Source organism: Lepisosteus platostomus, chromosome 5 (assembly GCF_059453375.1).
Source record: "Lepisosteus platostomus isolate fLepPlt1 chromosome 5, fLepPlt1.hap1, whole genome shotgun sequence".
NCBI lineage: Eukaryota > Metazoa > Chordata > Actinopteri > Semionotiformes > Lepisosteidae > Lepisosteus > Lepisosteus platostomus.
The window spans coordinates 38,626,170-38,643,567 of record NC_142615.1 but is presented as its reverse complement, the minus strand read 5'-3'; the positions used below and the strand labels follow the sequence as shown (position 1 = coordinate 38,643,567).

Genomic DNA, 17,398 nt, shown 5'->3' with positions numbered 1-17,398 from the left:
TCATTAAATGTCTGTGTCTTCATCACTTTGACCGGGGTAAAGTTAGCTTGAAGTTCGAAAACGATTTTGGCATGCCTGTAGTGTTTTTATGAAACAATTGCTTTGTATATACAATTGCTCTGTGTATAAAGTACATTTTGAATGTTCTCACAGCCTTCAGTTTGTCTTTTTATTCCACGCACGAATATTCTTGTGTCCATATCACATATCATATAACACAGAACGCCTTCAAACCAAATGCATTTTAAAGACCACGACATTGAAAATTTTCACAACCCCTCCATAAACATATCAGTGAGCTAATTATCCTTTTCTGACAGTCGGGGTTTTGATTGATGCGCAATTACGCACCATCTGGAACACTGGGGGACCGCTGTATACATACATACATTCACAACGCAGAAATACTGCTCAATAGAGTTTCATGCGAAAAACCCATATACTGTATGACCATAGGAAGCAGAACAGCAGTTTCCAATTACCCAGACTGTCAGCACGGGAATAAAGCTTTGTTTTATTTCTGAAACCCTTTCTTTATTTCCTGTTTTTATTCTGCAGGACAATTCCTATTCTTTACTCAACAGCTTTTTAAAAACAGCACCCATGATGTTCAAATCATGATTTCCATGATTGTTTACACAGAAGACTGGCAGAGCTTTGGGTTGTGAATCTCTTTTTCTCATGGTTTTATTGAATGTGGCACTGTGCACTAGGATAGGGGGATGCTGTTCACAAGCCAATAGCATTTAAACCACAGCACCCACAATGCTGCAAGTAAGTGTTTTACACACTAAGCAGGTCCTCCGACCTTTCCCAGGCTTGCTTTGGGTTGTGAAACCTCTTTCAGTTTTTGTTATGATTTTTTCAATACGGCACCGTTTAGACATGTAATAAACTGGGATAGGGAGGTCCTCTTCATGACTCAATAGCATTTGAAGCACAACATTCACAATGCTACAACCAAGTGTTTTACACACCAGACAGCCCCCCTCACCTCATATAACCTTGCTTTGGGTTGTGAAAGTGTTCTTTATTTTTTTATGATTTTTTGAATATAACACTACAGGTAATATACTGGAATAGGGGGGTCTTCTTAATACATGGGGTACATGGGGATAGCGCCTTAAAAGGAGGCTTCTCAAAGCTCTTTACAGAATGACAACAACAATAAATAAAAATACACAAGATAAAACACAATTACAATATATAGAGGAGACCGTGGATGGTGGTACTATGAAAAGCAGAGGGGTGAAGAATGGAACCAGTTCAGTAAAGGCTTTTCTAAAGAAGAGGGTTTTGAGTCTGGATTTGAAGTAGTTTAGAGAAGGTGACTCTGTGATATCCTTGGGGAGAGAGTTCCAGGGCTTGGGGGCATAACAGGAGAAGGCCCTGTCACCCACAGAATGTAGATGGGCTTGGGGAACAGTTAGGAGAGCAGAATTAGAAGAGAGAAGGTTGCGGGGTGGGGAGTAGGGCGATAATAGTTCAGACAGGTAATGAGGTGCCAAGCCATGCAGAGCCTTATAGGTGAGCATGAGAAATTTCATGTGCATTTTTTCCCCTCTGTAACAAGAAACATGTGCACTCTGAATTGAGTAGGTGTCAAATTTGTAAACCTGAAATTATTTTTTGTTCATATAGTCATTAAGATCCAAAAGACTTGGACAGAGATTCAACGAGCCCAGGCATAGAGACTGAGTGTCGAGCGAGCAGGAGCGGTGAGGAAGGAGACTGCGAGAACATAGATATAGATACTTTACACAAAGTACACAGTGCATCAAGACAATATACTGTACAAACAGTAGACAAGGTACAAGTAAACAATGCAGACATGTAAACAGTGACTGCAGATGTGCGGAATAAATAAGAAATTAAGGTAGATGTTTCTATTAAATTAACGGTATTCGAAATGTTGCAAAAAGAAAAGCAATTTGTTTTGTAAAAAAATGAGAGATGATTTTTACTTTATACAGGAAAGGCATGTGCGTCAAGTTGATCTTTTTGGATTGCACCATTTGAAAATATAAATTGGAAGTTAGTTTGGACAACTCCTGTTGGATATTGTATTACAAATAAAGTTAAAAAGATATCATTTAAAATTGTTCATAGGTTTTATCCAGTTAAATAATTACTCTCTAAAGTACTTATTTAAGCATGAGCAGGATGATTTGTGCAATTTTTGTCGGGCTGAAAGGGAACCTTTGGTACATTTAGTTGTAAGGTGTGTGTTTGTGAAGTTGTTTTAAAGGTGTTTTTTTAGGTTTAAGGACTTTGATATTGTATGGTGTAAGAAAACATTTATTTATAGCAAATGTATTACTCATTCTTAGTACATTTCACATTCATAAAATCAAAATGGTCCAATAATACTCCCCTTTTTAGTACTTTTCAGATGGAGTTGAAATATTATTTAAATTCTATAAAAATCAATCAAATAAAGCAAGGAAAACATATGATATATGTAAAAAATATAATTTACTTCGTTACCTCTGGCAGTTAATTTTTTTTTCTGTTCGTGTTTTTTTTTCTTGTATCCATTTCTGCTCCTGTAGTTGTATTTGTAAAGTATTTACACATTTAATAAAAATAAAATAAAAATGTCGGTCGTATACGTTACACTATAATATAACGCAAACATCTATTCTGGACTATTTTTTTAAGATTATTATTATTCGACTAATATTTTTGTGGTTCATAGCAACGGTCACTAAGGAAGTTCATCTGATAACCCGGAAGTCCTCTGTTTGACCACGTTTCGCTTTCTGTGTTCAAACCCACGTGTTTACAGCCACTGCAGCTGCAGGAATTTTTTTTGTTTTTCAGATCAACTCTGAAAAAAATGGAGAATTTGTTGCTTAATCTGGAAACTGAGGCGTACTCTTTCATGGAGATTGTGCTTAAATCGATCGTGCACGAAGTTTCGGAAGTTTTCCGAAACCGGACAGATGATTCCGAGAAGTCGATTGAAGTAAAACTCCGCCGGATCTCCCAGGTTCTGGCGAGACGAGTCTTGATTAAAATCATGTCTGTCGACAATGTTTTCGGGGCCGAAATCGCGCAAATGAAGCAGGAAAACGAGCTTCACTGTTTCATGGGGGTTTTGCTCAAATCGTTCGTGTCTGAAGTTTCAGAAGTTTTCCGAAACACGATGTCTGACTCCCAGGTCTCGTTTCGAGACAAACTCCACAGCGTCTCCCAGATCCTGGTTAGTCGGGCCGTGATTAATATCACACAGTGTGTGGAGGACAGTTTCGGGACAGAAATAACGCGAATGAAGGAAAACGAGACCTTTAAAGTGCGATTGCAGCTGTGGGAGAAGGAGTCGGGAGCAGGAGATCAGGGAGGGACAGATCATGTTGGACTCTTGCCTCCCTGTGAAATCACTGCAGAAACAAATGAAGAAACGGAGCCGTCGGGTAAGTGCAGTGACTTTTAATTAGTAACGTTTGTGTTTAAAAACGGTGTTTTTAACTTCCTCACTGTTGAAACTGTAGAGGAGAGATGCAGAGCGAAGTAGGAAAGGCTTGTGATGTTGTCGAGGGATTCTTTTCTGCGAACTAAACTAGTTGTGGTCTAATTATATTCTCAATAATGTTATTGCTGTTCTTTAAATGTGGACAGAAATATGTCGTCAATTGATACACTTTGTCCATGTGAAAGCCAATTTAGGAGACTTTGGAGTCTTGGAAATATGTTTGTGGGCAGATTATTTATCGACGTGGCGGTAACTATCTCTTCTGTCCAGTGTTAATGTACTGCATTGTACAGCAGTGTCCAGTCAGCCAGTGTGTCTGTATTAACCCCTTTCTCTCAGTGCAGTGTTAATGTACTGGAGTGTCCAGTCAGTGTGTCTATATTAACCCCTCTCTCTCTCAGTGCATTGTTAATGTACTGGAGTGTCCAGTCAGTCAGTGTGTCTGTATTAAACCCTCTCTCTCAGTTCAGTGTTAATGTGCTGTAGTGTCCAGTCAGTGTGTCTCTATTAACCCCCCTCCAGTGCAGTGGACAAAAGTTTCGCGAAATTACATCCCCGACTGTCCTCTGCTGCCCTTTTCGATCTTCTGGAGAGCACAAAATAGTCTTACGAAAATTATTACAACCTTGTTCGGTCAGCTTCTCCACCTAGACCCTGTTAATTGCTACGATGAGTTGCTTTGTGCTCTGTTTTGCCGTCTTCTGAATATAGTCTGAGGAATACCCAACGAAAAAAGTGATGTAGCTGGTGTAGTAAAGCAGGCTTAATTATTATAGAACCACTAATATCAAGATAGCGCTTGCTTTCCCCCCACAATTGGAAAGTAAAATATTATTTTTTACCGTTTTAAAACTTGCATATTTTATGTAAAACAAAATTACATAAATTCGACTACCTTCGGTTCGGGAACAAGTAAAGGTTTATTCCCTGCCGGAAAGAGAAGATACAACATTTCAGGTGTGGAAGAAGGTTTTGACACCTGAAAAAGGCTCCACAGCTGAAGTGTTGTTTCTTTCCTTCTCTTTTCAGCACAGGAATATACCTCTACTTGTTCCTTTGCAGCCTACGCATACTGATGCAGCTCCCTACTTGAACTACTTTAAGTATTCATGCTGTATGTATTATTTATATCTGTAGATTATGTAATGCTTTCAGATTCATCCTGTTTGTGTTCTAGGTACAATGTTTTGACGTACAGATTTGATTTCGCCATCCCATTTTGGTGAATATAATATCGGTTAACCTGCAGTATATTTTGTAGATGGAATATTTAATAGTAGACGTATTCAATAGTACAAAGCTTTGAGGTTCAGCCTAGTTTGCATTGAAAGAAAGCGAATGAATATTTTTCCTCCTACTGTCATTTGTGTACTGGGATAGTCGAGTTGAAATGTCTTTAGTAACACAAAGCCGCGGATAAACAGGGCGGTATCACCAAGTTTTCCCTTCTTTACTTTGCCTGTTTGGAGTCGAGTCTGCTCAACACGAATGAACACAACGCGTCACTCCCTTTTGGTTCAGGGATAGACGCGGTGAGATTCAAGTTCATCAGCCAGCGAATGGAAGAAGGATAAAAAACATATTTAAGAAATTCTGTCCACATGCACTCAGTCACTGTAAAAGCAGCAGCAACCACAGGAAGCGTTTTGACCCGCGTAACAAACCGGTGACGTCACTTTGGGGGGTGTCCCATGCCCCCCTTTTTGTAACGGTGCCTCTCAAATCCTCATGTACTTGAAGTCCACACTTCTTATGCTGTGTAGTGGAGGTGTGGACCTGGAGGAAGGGCTTAGGGTACAGTTTGAAAACTGGGACATGGTCTTATAATGTTAGTGAATAGGGAGGACAAGTTATGCCATGGATCAATAAAAAAATGTGTGTTGAATGTCTTTTAAACCCTCTAATATTGACACAAGAGCAGGATTTGTGGCTTCTGTGGTTCGGAGCCTTGCATTGTCAAATGTGCTCGTCTGTGTGACAGTGAACCCTTTCTCAGTCTGTCTGGGGGGGTGGGGCTCAAGCTACTGTTCTTCAATTTAACATCTGAATCATCCTCACTACCAGATAGGGCTTAAGAGCTCATGAATTTAAAGTGAATATTTAACAGGTTGTGATATGTACAGTGGTGTGAAAAAGTGTTTGCCCCCTTCCTGATTTCTTATTTTTTTGCATGTTTGTCACACTGAAATGTTTCAGATCATCAAACAAATTGAAATATTAGACAAAGATAACACAAGTAAACACAAAATGCAGTTTTTAAATGAAGGTTTTTATTATTAAGGGAAAAAAAATCCAAACCCATATGGCCCTGTGTGAAAAAGTGATTGCATTATACATTTGTATAAAAAATTTCAGATTAAAACAAAGATTTTGCATATTCTTTGTTGTATGTATGAATGTATAGTTCAGCCACAGAACCAGGAGAATATGTCTCCTTCTTATAATAATTATTGTGAATTTGTTTTTGTTACTGAGAAGTCTTGCTACATAGTGTGTATATATATAAAACCATTTTCTGTTGCAATTCAAGGTTCTGGATCGTACAAAAAATACTTTTCCTTGCTGAAAGTCTAACACACAAGAGAGAATGGTGATATACATAGAAAAATAGGTACCAGATGATAATTTATAGCGGCTTCTTGAATATTTATCTCGCAAGAGAGACTTTTTTTGTGGAAACTATCAGGTTTTGATTTACTTTCATGTGAACTCTTGCTCTTAAGATGGTAAGAGATTGCATCTTGTATTGCATGTAATTAAATGGTAATTCTTTTATTTCCTCTGTTTCCTATATTGGGAAAATAAAGTATATGCTCAGTAGAGGGGCAGAGTTTTGAGTAGTCTCTTGGTAATTTTCTCTAAACACTTAAACAAACAAGCAGATAGAGATTCTTCATTCGAATAGTAAGCTCAGTGAATTTGCCCCCCCCACAGACAGCACAAACAATGAAACTCACCTCATTCGTTAGTGCTGGGATTGTGCCGGTTTGTGCCGTTGAAAGTAGCGTTTTTCCTGCTTTCATTCCCAAGATATAGCGCCTTGTTTTTCCGGTGATCACGTGACCATGCACAGTGACTTTGACCTCCAGTAACCCCATCTGCCAAGTTCAAGCACTCTGTTACCGGCGCGAGAGTAACAATTCTGCAACTCTGTTCCTCTGTTTGCCCAGGTAGGGGGCGCCGGTGGATTTTGCATTTAATATCATTATCTTCTATGCATTTGTGTGAACAGGAATATTACATTTGTCTCCAATATCATACCCGTATCAGAAGAGTTTCAAGTGTAGCCTTAAAAAGCGACATTAGCAAACAATTGTATGTTCTTACAAAGAGGCTTTAACGAACAAGTCTTAATACCTCATAGCATTGTCCTTTTTTAAAAAGCTGAAGAAGTAATCAGTTTCATATTGTCTCCTTCTTAAGTAAACATAGGCATCAAGGGACGTGTGAAGATTTTTATCTGTGTTTCTGGTCAGACCTTGGTATAGAATACAGCGTGAGGGCACACCTTGACCACTGAAGACACAGATTTGATTGTCTTTGTTAGATCATCAGATTTATCCCAGATGAAGTCATGTCTTTTGCAGTATGCAATGTAATGACCCAGGACAGGTGGGCAGAACGCAGTGACACCTCTTAATTTGAAGGTCTTCCCATTTAATTCCAGGTTATGTGGAAAATCTGAAAATTGACTCTCAAAGATATTTTGAGACTGGACAGTGTTTTCTTCATGACTCAGCCAATCTCCCATGTTACCAATTTGAGAGAGACATTTGGATTGGCTTAATTTAATTTGTTTCTGTACAGCCTCCTATAGCCCTGTTACTCCTCTTGCTCTCAGCATATTCAAATCTACAGAAACAAATGGGATATTGCGTGACTCCACAATGGAGGGGACAACTTGGCGATGAGCGCCGACTCAGTGCTACCACACTAGGAACTGTTAAGAACACTTTTGCTATGATTTCTGGAATGTTACATTCAGCCCTCACTTGTTGTAGCCCTGACTATTTTCGTTGCACCAAAAATGTCCCTCAAAATTTTAGCTCTTAGAACATAAACATCTTTGTGCACACCTTTCTGTGCCAAATGTTTCACCAGTTGTAGATGCTATCTACAGCCTGATTAACATAGCTGCTAGAAGTCCTGCTACCACAATAGGCACTGCATAGGCACTGACATCAAATGCACAAGTGTTCAGTACACTCACAGTGTCTCCACTCACTTTTACTGGGGGCAGGTCTCTGCTGCTTCCATTCCTCATCAGAGCCACTACAGCTTTTTTCAAAGGAACAGAACAATCTATGTGTAACCACTCAGAATGAGGCACAGGTTAAGAATATGGTGCAGCAATCCCTCTCCAATTTTCCAGGCAACTCAGATTTGATGGATACACCAGTTCTTTGTCCTTTTTGAGCTCTGTTTGTTTTTCAGAACTCATAACAAGTGTTCCGCTCTGCTGTTCTAGAGAGCTGGATGTCTCTGCCTCACAGGTGGTAGCACTGATAACGGCCCTCTCACACTGCTGGGAAACACCATGAGCATCCATTGATATTCTCATACCTTCTATGGGTGCTAGGTGCTTCATAAGGAACCTGTCAACTCATGCTTCAGCACTGATTGTTTTAGGTTTTTGAAATCCACCTCCACACTGGCTGAGCTTGCAGTGATGTTCACACTTTTGAAAAGTGGAACCATTAAGCCAGTCCTGAGTGGGAGATAGCAAGCAAGCCTCGTGAGATGAGGAACAATCTCCGGTAGGAAATGCAGGTTATCTCTATCACCACTGTCCACAGCAAGCAACCTGCATTCTTCACAGATTTCTGTTACCCAGTCTTTCAATGCTCGGGCATACATCAAGGGTACAGTTTGGCTCTTGGTCCCCAGCTACACCTGTTTCTTCTAGAACTTCATCAGAAGGAAAAGCATCGTATCCTTCTGATATTTTTTTGTTCTAAGTGTGAGGTTTTAAGTGTGATTTTATAGTTTGCAGTTACTCTGTTATGCATGTAAACATTGATTCTTTGTTACCTTTGCAGCCCTGCAGCACTTGGGTATATTCTTTTGTCAGGTTATGTCTGGCAGTACAGCCTGAATGTTAGTACTGTTAAGTTCCTACCCTCCTAACAGTGCCTGTGGGTGATGAATCCTGGAATGAAGGGCAAATATGTAGAATGAGTACTATGGTGCAACAACATACATTGTTTAAAATACAAAAAAACAAATCCTGTCCTCACATCGACTTTCGTAACCAAACAATGTGTAAAATGTTTAACGATGTCAGAATAACAATGAACAATGCAGAGCTTTAATCCAGTACATTTCATTGGTCTGTTAAATGATGCAATTTTATACCAACTCTGTACTTCCTTAATATACTCTGTTGTGTGAGGGTATAACTTAATAAAGCTCAGACAAAACTCATTTTATCCTGTTCTATGCTCTGTGAAGGCAGACCTTAATCTATTGTCAAATGGTTAACTCTACTACATTTACTACAATAGTGGAATCACCAGTTTCGTGCCTGCTGCTTCTGGGACATGATACAATCAATGTAATCCGTGCAAACATTCCCAAAGATGCTCAGAACTTCAAAGAGGCAGGTACTTCAATGTACATTATAAACCCTTCTCCCTCTCTACAGGTAATGGAACAATAGAAAGGCAACAGCTCCTTAATAAGCTATTGCATGCAGTAGGTCTGATATCTACTTCCATACACAATTAAGAATTAACAATCAAAAATTACAAATATGTAGTGCAGTACCTGGAATCGGACCGCTCAAGGTTTTAAAAAAATCAAGCAATTGATGAGTAGTTTAAATTCCCAGAAAGAAATAAGGATGAATGCAAACAACAAATCTCAAACAACAAATCGTGGCGAGCTTTACACTTCTCTTTTGTTAGCTCCATGATGTCACCCTTTAATCTTTGCATTCATTTGATGTCCGAATCCCTAGCTAGACTCATGGCCCGGGTATTATGGGAAATGTTTAATGCAAAGTATAGAGAAGTCCGATTAACACTCAAAAATGTAACAAAAAATGAATTTCACCAAACCTGGCTTAAACTGTGCTTTTTCCCAATTTGTACGTGATTAATAATAATATCCTTTCAGTTACATAGTGCTTCTCTGGAAACCCCAGTGAAAGCACTCTACAGGTAATGGGGACTTCCCTCCACCGCGTAAATGAAAATAACTAAGTTTTTTACATTGTTATGGATTACAGTTTAAGTGCACATCAAAAAGTCTCTGTATATGTAGATAGAAATTGATAAATTAATTTTTTTAGACCCGCCTACTCACGTTAACTGCAATACCGAGGCACATCACCACTTCTTTCATTTATGATGTTTTTAAAGCATTGCATTCACCACTTAATCATTTCTGCTTTCACATCAGCAATTTCTAACATGTCAGAGATTTTTTGGGGTTCAGTTCTCCTTGTAACACTTACAGAAACAAAACATTATAATTTAAATTCAGAAGTGTGACAAATCCTTTCAAGTTTCACTTGCATGTGTAGAAATATCATGATAATGACAAATGAAGCTTACTAATTTTTGTAGTATTCCCCACGATATAAAACAAGTTTCTCAAATATCTTTACTTTAAAATAAATTCATGGGAACGTCAACGTTGCATCATAATTACAGTATAGCATTTCTAGTTTGTAAAGTAACTAACGATTTGGAAGAGGTCTTCGCCAGAGTTGCAGATAATAAATCAAACATCAACTGCAAAGGCTGGGGTCAGCTGATCAAGAGATCACAATTGAAAGATCTGGTGGTCTTGAACTTGCGGTTCTGTATGGTGCCAACGGCACAGAGTGACGTTCATGGCCAGAAAAAGAAGGCGCTATATTAAAATGTAAAACATCCACCCCCACCCGACCAGACAGAGTCGGAAAACAAATTGCATTCATTGTTTTCATCACATCCAGTAATTTAAGTACCTGTAAACGTCCTTGTAGTCATATTTGTGTCTTCAGAGCTCAAGTTGTGCCCTCATGCTGTATTCTACACCAAGGACTGACTAGAAACATAGATAAAAGAACTGTGAGCTAATTGTTTCATGTTTGCGCATAAGACCCCTGTAAATACAAACATGTGGATAATGCCAGTTTTTCAGAGAACCTAGATATATGTTCACTTCTGTTTTGTGAAAATAAAAATATTTTCCAATATTGCCACGGTGTTCATGTGTGAGATGGTAAGACTCTTGTTTCTTGGATGTGTTATGAACTTGTATAAACTTTGTACATAGTGCCCCTTAAAATTAAAAGTCCTGAAGTCCTGGTTCCTTTTCACTTTGGCTTTGCATAAAAAAGAGCAACAATGGTTCAGAAAGTTGCAAATTCAAGTCTTTTTAAATACGTGGCTCAACAGACAGGTTGAATCTTCACACGTCCCTTGATGCCTGTTTATTTAAGAAGGAGACAATGCGAAACTGATTACTTCTTCAGCTTTTTAAAAAAGGACAATACTATGAGGTATTAAGACTTGTTTGTTAAAGCCTCTTTGTAAGAACATACAATTGTTTGCTAATGTCGCTTTTTAAGGCTATACTTGAAACTCTTCTAATTCGGGTATGATATTGGAGACAAATTTAATTTTCCTGTTCACACAAACACATAGAAGATAATGATATTAAATGCAAAATCCACCGCCGCCCCCTACCTGGGCAAACAGAGGAACAGAGTTGCAGAATTGTTACTCTCGCGCTGGTAACAGAGCGCTTGAACTCAGCAGACGGGGTTACTGGAGGTCCAAGTCACCGTGCGTGGTCACGTGATCACCGGAAAAACAAGGCACTATATCTCGGGAATGAAAACAGCACAAATGCTACTTTCAACGGCACAAACACAGCACTAACGATTGAGACCGGCTCGGTTCCCCTAGAACGTTGTAGGGGGGCTGAGTGACGTCACCCCCTGAAAAAGAAGATGTTATATCTAAGGAACGAAAGTAGCTGGGAAGTTACTTTCAATGGCACAAACCGGCACAAATGCAGCACTAACGAATGAGACCGGTCTGGTTCCGCTACGATCTTGTAGTGGGGCTGAGTGATGTCACGACCCCGAAAAAACAAGGCTCTATATCTCGGAATTGAAAGCAGCACAAATGCTACTTTTAACGGCACAAACGTAACACTTACGAATGGGGTGAGTTTAATCATTTGTGCTGTCTGTAGAGGGGCCAACTTCACGGAGCCAATTAACCCCACTCTCTCAGTGCAGTGATAATGTACTGTAGCGTTTGGTCAGTGTGTCTGTATGAACCCCCCTATCTCAGTGCAATGTTAATGTACTGGAATGTCCAGTCAGTGTGTCTGTATGAATCCCTCACTCTCAGTGTAGTGTAAATGTACTGTAGTGTGCAGTCAGTGTGTCTGTATTATGTAAATGTAATGTATTATTATTTCTGCAGTCTTACTTTTTACATGGTAGTTAGGTTTCTGACAAAGCTTGTATATCTAAAATTACGTATTATCAGAAACCCCCTTAAACCCTCTTATTCCTCTATGCTTTAACAACCCAAATTGATTGCGAGTATACAAGACGTGTGTTTGTGTAGAATAAAGCTTACAGCTTTAGCTTGAAGCTTTTAAGATCACATGGCCTCAGCTATCATTACTATGCTATTGTTACTCGTATATACATCCATGCCAGACCCAACGCAGATGTGGCTGTCTCTATTCTAATTGCATCTCTGACATAAGAACTTGGATGACTCAAAATGTCCTTCATCTTAACTGTGACAAGACTGAAGCCATGCTTATTGGCACCACCCATCAATTTTGTAAAATCAGTGTGAAACCATATCTGTAGATGGTCTTGTACTTGAGCTTCAGTCTAAATTGAAAAACTTGGGGATGATATTTGATGTTCGACCCACATGGGCAGCGTGTTGTCAAAATATCTTTCATTCCCCTCAGAAATATTGCTCGACTACGCCCTGTGTTATCACTAACTGTGGCTGAAAAGTGTTGTCTAATCTTGAATCAACTAATGTAATGCTCTACTCTCTGGGGTTTCTAAATCCACATTGAACAAACTCCAGTATGTCCAAAATTCAGCAGCCAGAACCCTGACCACGTCTAGTTCAAATGATCACATTACTCCTATCCTGGAGTCCTAGCACTGGCTTCCTGTCAAGTTTCATATCCACTTAAAAATCCTCCTGCTCACCTATAAGACTCTCCATGTCTTGGCTTGGCACCTCCATACTGGTCTGATATTATCACCCTACTCCCTTGCAATCTTCGCTCTTCTAATTGTGTTCAACTATTTGTTCCCCAGTCTGTCTACACTCTATGGGTGACATGGCCTTCTCCTGTTTAGCCCCAAGCTCTGGAACTCTCTCCCCAAGGATATCAGAGAGTCACCTTCTCTAAACTCCAAATCCAGACTCAAAAACTTTTTCTTCAGAAGAGCCTTTATTTAACTGTTCTGTACCCCTCTGTTCCTACTGTACTTAGTACCACTGTCTACTGTATTCTCATCGTGCTAATTTTCTGTATTTTTTGTATTTGGCATTCTGTAAAATGCTTTGAGAAGCCAACTCTAAAGGTATAAAACTATAAAATAGTTTATTCTTATAAAGGTCGTGTCTTTTTGTTCTGTCTTTACAGGCTCAGAGGCCAGTGTTCTCTCCGACGCTGGGGAAAGGGCTCTCCTTGAACAGCAGCACAGTGAAGAGGAGTGGGGCTCCAGTCTGATGCAGGAGACAGAGCTCACTGCCGCAGCAGGGAAAGAGGCACTTAGTGAGCACCACACAGACAGCAGACAGAGTGTCAAGGATCTGGACTCTGTGCCCATGAAGAAGACGGAGCCTGAGAGTGAGACACCTGGGTTCTTAGTTTGTGATGATTTTACAGAGAAGATGAATAATCTGGACACAATCAATATTACACAAAGTTGTAATGAACTGGGCTGTGTCTCTGTACAAGAGCACAGTGAAGAACTGGATGTTTTAAATCAGACTGATGTACCTGGTGAAGAGAGCATTACTGATATACAGCACACAGAGGAGAGTCAGTACAGGGAGGAGCAACAGCAGCTCCTACAGGGCTTAATAATAATTAGGCCTTGTTCTGTTCAAGTGGAGAGACTGTCACTGCAGAGTCTAAAACAATCATATGATCCCTTAGTATCTGATGACTTTACACACAGGTTTAATAATCTGGTTACTGAGAAAAGTGTTGAAAGTTTTAATGAACTGGAGAGTATGTCTGTTCTTGGGCAAAGAGAGGAACAGCTGAATGAACTGGGTGGTTTTAGTCTCAGAGAGCTGGGGATGGAGTCCCAGATGATTCACACTGCTGAGCAGCACACTGAAGGACATGATGGAAAAAACAAATCTCAGTTTCAGCACACAGAGCAAGACCATTCCATGGAGCACTTGCAGAATAAGAGACCCCAGCACGATCACAGGATGAGGAAGAATCACTCAAGGCCTTGCTCAGATGGAGTGGACAAACTGCCATTACAGCACAGGGAGAAGCAGCGTTTCTGTCAGTCTAGCATTTCAAAATCCTATCAGCACCTTCACACAGGAGAGAGACCTTTCAGCTGTAGTCAGTGTGGGAAGAGTTTTTGTCGGAAAAACTACTTACAATCACACCAGCGGATTCACACTGGAGAGAGACCGTTCAGCTGCAGTCAGTGTGGGAAGAGTTTTAATCAGTCAAGTAACTTAATAACCCACCAGCGCATTCACACAGGAGAGAGACCGTTCAGCTGCAGTCAGTGTGGGAAGAGTTTTAGTCGGTCAAGTGACTTAAAAACCCACCAGCGCATTCACACAGGAGAGAGACCTTTCAGTTGCAGTCAGTGTGGGAAAAGTTTTAGTAAGTCAAGTCACTTAAAAAGGCACCAGCACATTCACACAGGAGAGAGACCATTCAGCTGCAGTCAGTGTGGGAAGAGTTTTAGTCGGAAAAACCCCTTACAGTCACACCAGCGCATTCACACAGGAGAGAGACCGTTCAGCTGCAGTCAGTGTGGGAAGAGTTTTAGTCAGTCAAGTAACTTAGTAACCCACCAGCGCATTCACACAGGAGACAGACCGTTCAGCTGCAGTCAGTGTGGGAAGAGTTTTAGTCAAATAAGCCACTTACAATCACACCAGCGCATTCACACAGGAGAGAGACCATTGTAGCGGCAAGGTTTATTAAAATACAGGAATTAAGTTTGCTGCTCCCTTGCCAGTCTCTCTCTCCCTCATCTCAAGTGGTGCTTGATACAGAGAGGCCATTCCATTTGGTTCACATTTAAGGTGTTTTTCTAGCTGATAGAGTGTTCTGATAAGGAACAACTCCCAAAGCTGAGACACATCAGCCACCCTAATGAATGGTCATCTCTGGTGCCTCACTGTCTGGGAGATTCCAAGGGAGAGTCTCATCCCAAGTGGTTTACAACCCCAAGGTCAGAGTTCATGGTTACTCATCCTCACACGGGGCACCTATAAATGTAGGCATAATCTCACGAGGCACCAATAACTGTAGGGGTTTGTGCATTTCCTGGGACAATTGTTAATTGTTGCAGTAAGTCACAAAATGATTCTCGAATGCCCAACGAACTTTCAACCAATGAGCGACCGTAGTTCCTCCAGGTAAAACTCCAGCTCCTCCTGGACATCCTCAGACTCAGCTCAGACAGTCACGTAACGGCCAGTGTGTCCCAGTGCCAGGACTTTTCCTTGTTCTAAGAGTCAAGAACAGAGGTTGCTGGCGTGTAACCAAAGGATCCACCCGAGGTTAGTCCAGCAGCAAGCCTCGTGAACCCACCGCGAACGCTCACCGGATCAACGAGTGAACTATGGTTGGAACTGTGGACAGCTGAATATCAGTATTCAGGACTCGCGCTACATTGGGAACGAACCGGTCTTCTTCCTGTCTAAAGATTGTGACTTTTCTGTGTGCAAACTCTGCTAGTTTCAGCCAACACTAACTAGCCGGTCTTCAGAGAGCATCAGCAGCGCACCGCAGCAGAAATCTCTCCCTCCTTCTCCTTCTCTCACGTCGAACCAGCACTGCCTGGCACCGGGCCAGAGAGCGCCGATTGGACACGGCAACAGCCTGCCACTGCTTCTTTGCGTCCGCGGGAGATCTGAATCCCCACAGAGCGTACGAGTATTCCACATTCTGCATTACAGCTCGAGAATTCAATTGTTACCTCAACCACAATTGATATCAATTTAATTCCTATGAGTCATGTACTTGCTTTTGAGTATCTAATGTACAAGTTGTGACAAAGTTCATTTACAAAAGGGTCTAAATGAATGATATACGGAATGTATGTCCCTCTTGGTTTGTAACTTTTCGTGATGGAATGTATACCTTTTGTATTCTGCTAACCCTCACAATAAGATCTGTTATGTTTAAATGCACATTTTATGCATTAATAAATGTATTAGTATCCGAGTGTGTGTGTTGCTGAGTTATCCCGCAAAGTCGGTTTTCTAATAGCCATCAAAGCCATTTTCTGACTTAATGCTACAATTAATAATTGCCCCTGTAAATGCACAAACCCCTACATTTACTGGAGCCTCGTGAGAGGATGCCTTCAAGCTCCTCCAGTCAGAACAGGAGGTTCTACTGTACACAGAGGGGTTGGACGGGGGAACAAGCTGATACCCAGGCTTCTCTCCAGACACACCTGGATGAGCTCCTCCTGTTTGGACAGGAGGATCTACTGTACAGAGAGAGGTGTGGGGGTGTGGAACAAGCCGATACCCTGGCTTCTCTCCAGACACAGCTAGATGAGTTCCTCCACTCAGGACGGGAGGCTCTACTGTACACAGAGAGGGGAACAAGCTGATATCCTGGCTTCTCTCCAGACACAGCTCGATGAGCTCCTCCAGTTAAGACAGGTGGCTCTACTGTACACAGAGAGGGGTGGGAGAGGGTAACAAGCTGATACCCTGGCTTCTCTCCAGACAGCTGGGTGAACTCCCCCAGTCAGGACAGGTGGTTCTACTGTACACAAAGAGGGGTGGGAGAGGGTAACAAGCCGATACCCTGGCTTCCCAGTGGGCAGTGATTCGTCAGATATACGAATATATCACAGCAATAATATAGCTATACGTATATATACGTTGCCGCGATGTATAATCAATGTTGAATTGCAACCGTAAAATTGACGACATTAATAAATGCATATATAATGTCCAAAACACATCTAACACAGTGCCAAAGGCTTTTTATACATTGTTTGTGCCGCATCTAGGAGTATACGGCAATCTGCATAGTGTACGTGTAAATTATTTACACGTGTATAGTGTAAATTATTTTCGCAGTAATTAATTTATTTACACAGCTTTGCATACAAGGGTTTTGCGGAGGGGTCTTCCCCCTGCCTGAAAAAAAAAGTAAAATGTTTGAGTGCCTATAGATTTTCTATTTTTATTTTCTTAAGAAAAGTTGATACCATATCCTGGACACCCCGTCCCCCATCAGAGCCGGTGCCCAGGGAAAAATCTGTAGGGGGGCGTCTGAAATTCTGAGGGGGGGTGATATTTCGGTTGAAAGGAGCTGTACGGTGCAGCTACCCAAATGAAATCTTGCAGCTATGCCATTGATTAGTGCTTCATGATAGAAGATAACGACTAGCGATCTGGTATTTGCGATGATGTTCAGTTTCACATTTTTCGTCACTCTTGCGGTTTGGATTGCCTGGACCGAAAAGTACCACAAGCGTTCATTTTTGCAGCTACATCAACGGAGGTTCTGAATCGTTAAGAAAAAATAGTTGTAAAAACCAACAGAAAGCACAGACTGCTAGAACTAGTCCTAGTTATATAACGATTTTAAGTATAATGATAAACTACTGCAAGGAATCGGTCCACCTGAGCAAACAGGATCGTAATGTTGACACTCAATAACGACACTGATATGTGCAGTTCCTGGACGGATAGCCCT

The 17,398-nt window shown here is 40.9% G+C and overlaps 1 protein-coding gene across 1 annotated transcript; it reads left to right on the top strand.

Annotated features, from left to right (window-relative positions):
• The first annotated feature begins 2,728 nt into the window (after positions 1-2,728).
• LOC148666276 (uncharacterized) lies at positions 2,729-15,901 on the top strand. Its single transcript, XM_088631717.1, has 2 exons — positions 2,729-3,416; positions 13,109-15,901. Exons 1-2 carry the CDS (start codon positions 2,840-2,842, stop codon positions 14,635-14,637), a joined length of 2,106 nt encoding a protein of 701 aa, XP_088487843.1. The 5' UTR covers positions 2,729-2,839; the 3' UTR covers positions 14,638-15,901.
• Positions 15,902-17,398: the final 1,497 nt, after the last annotated feature.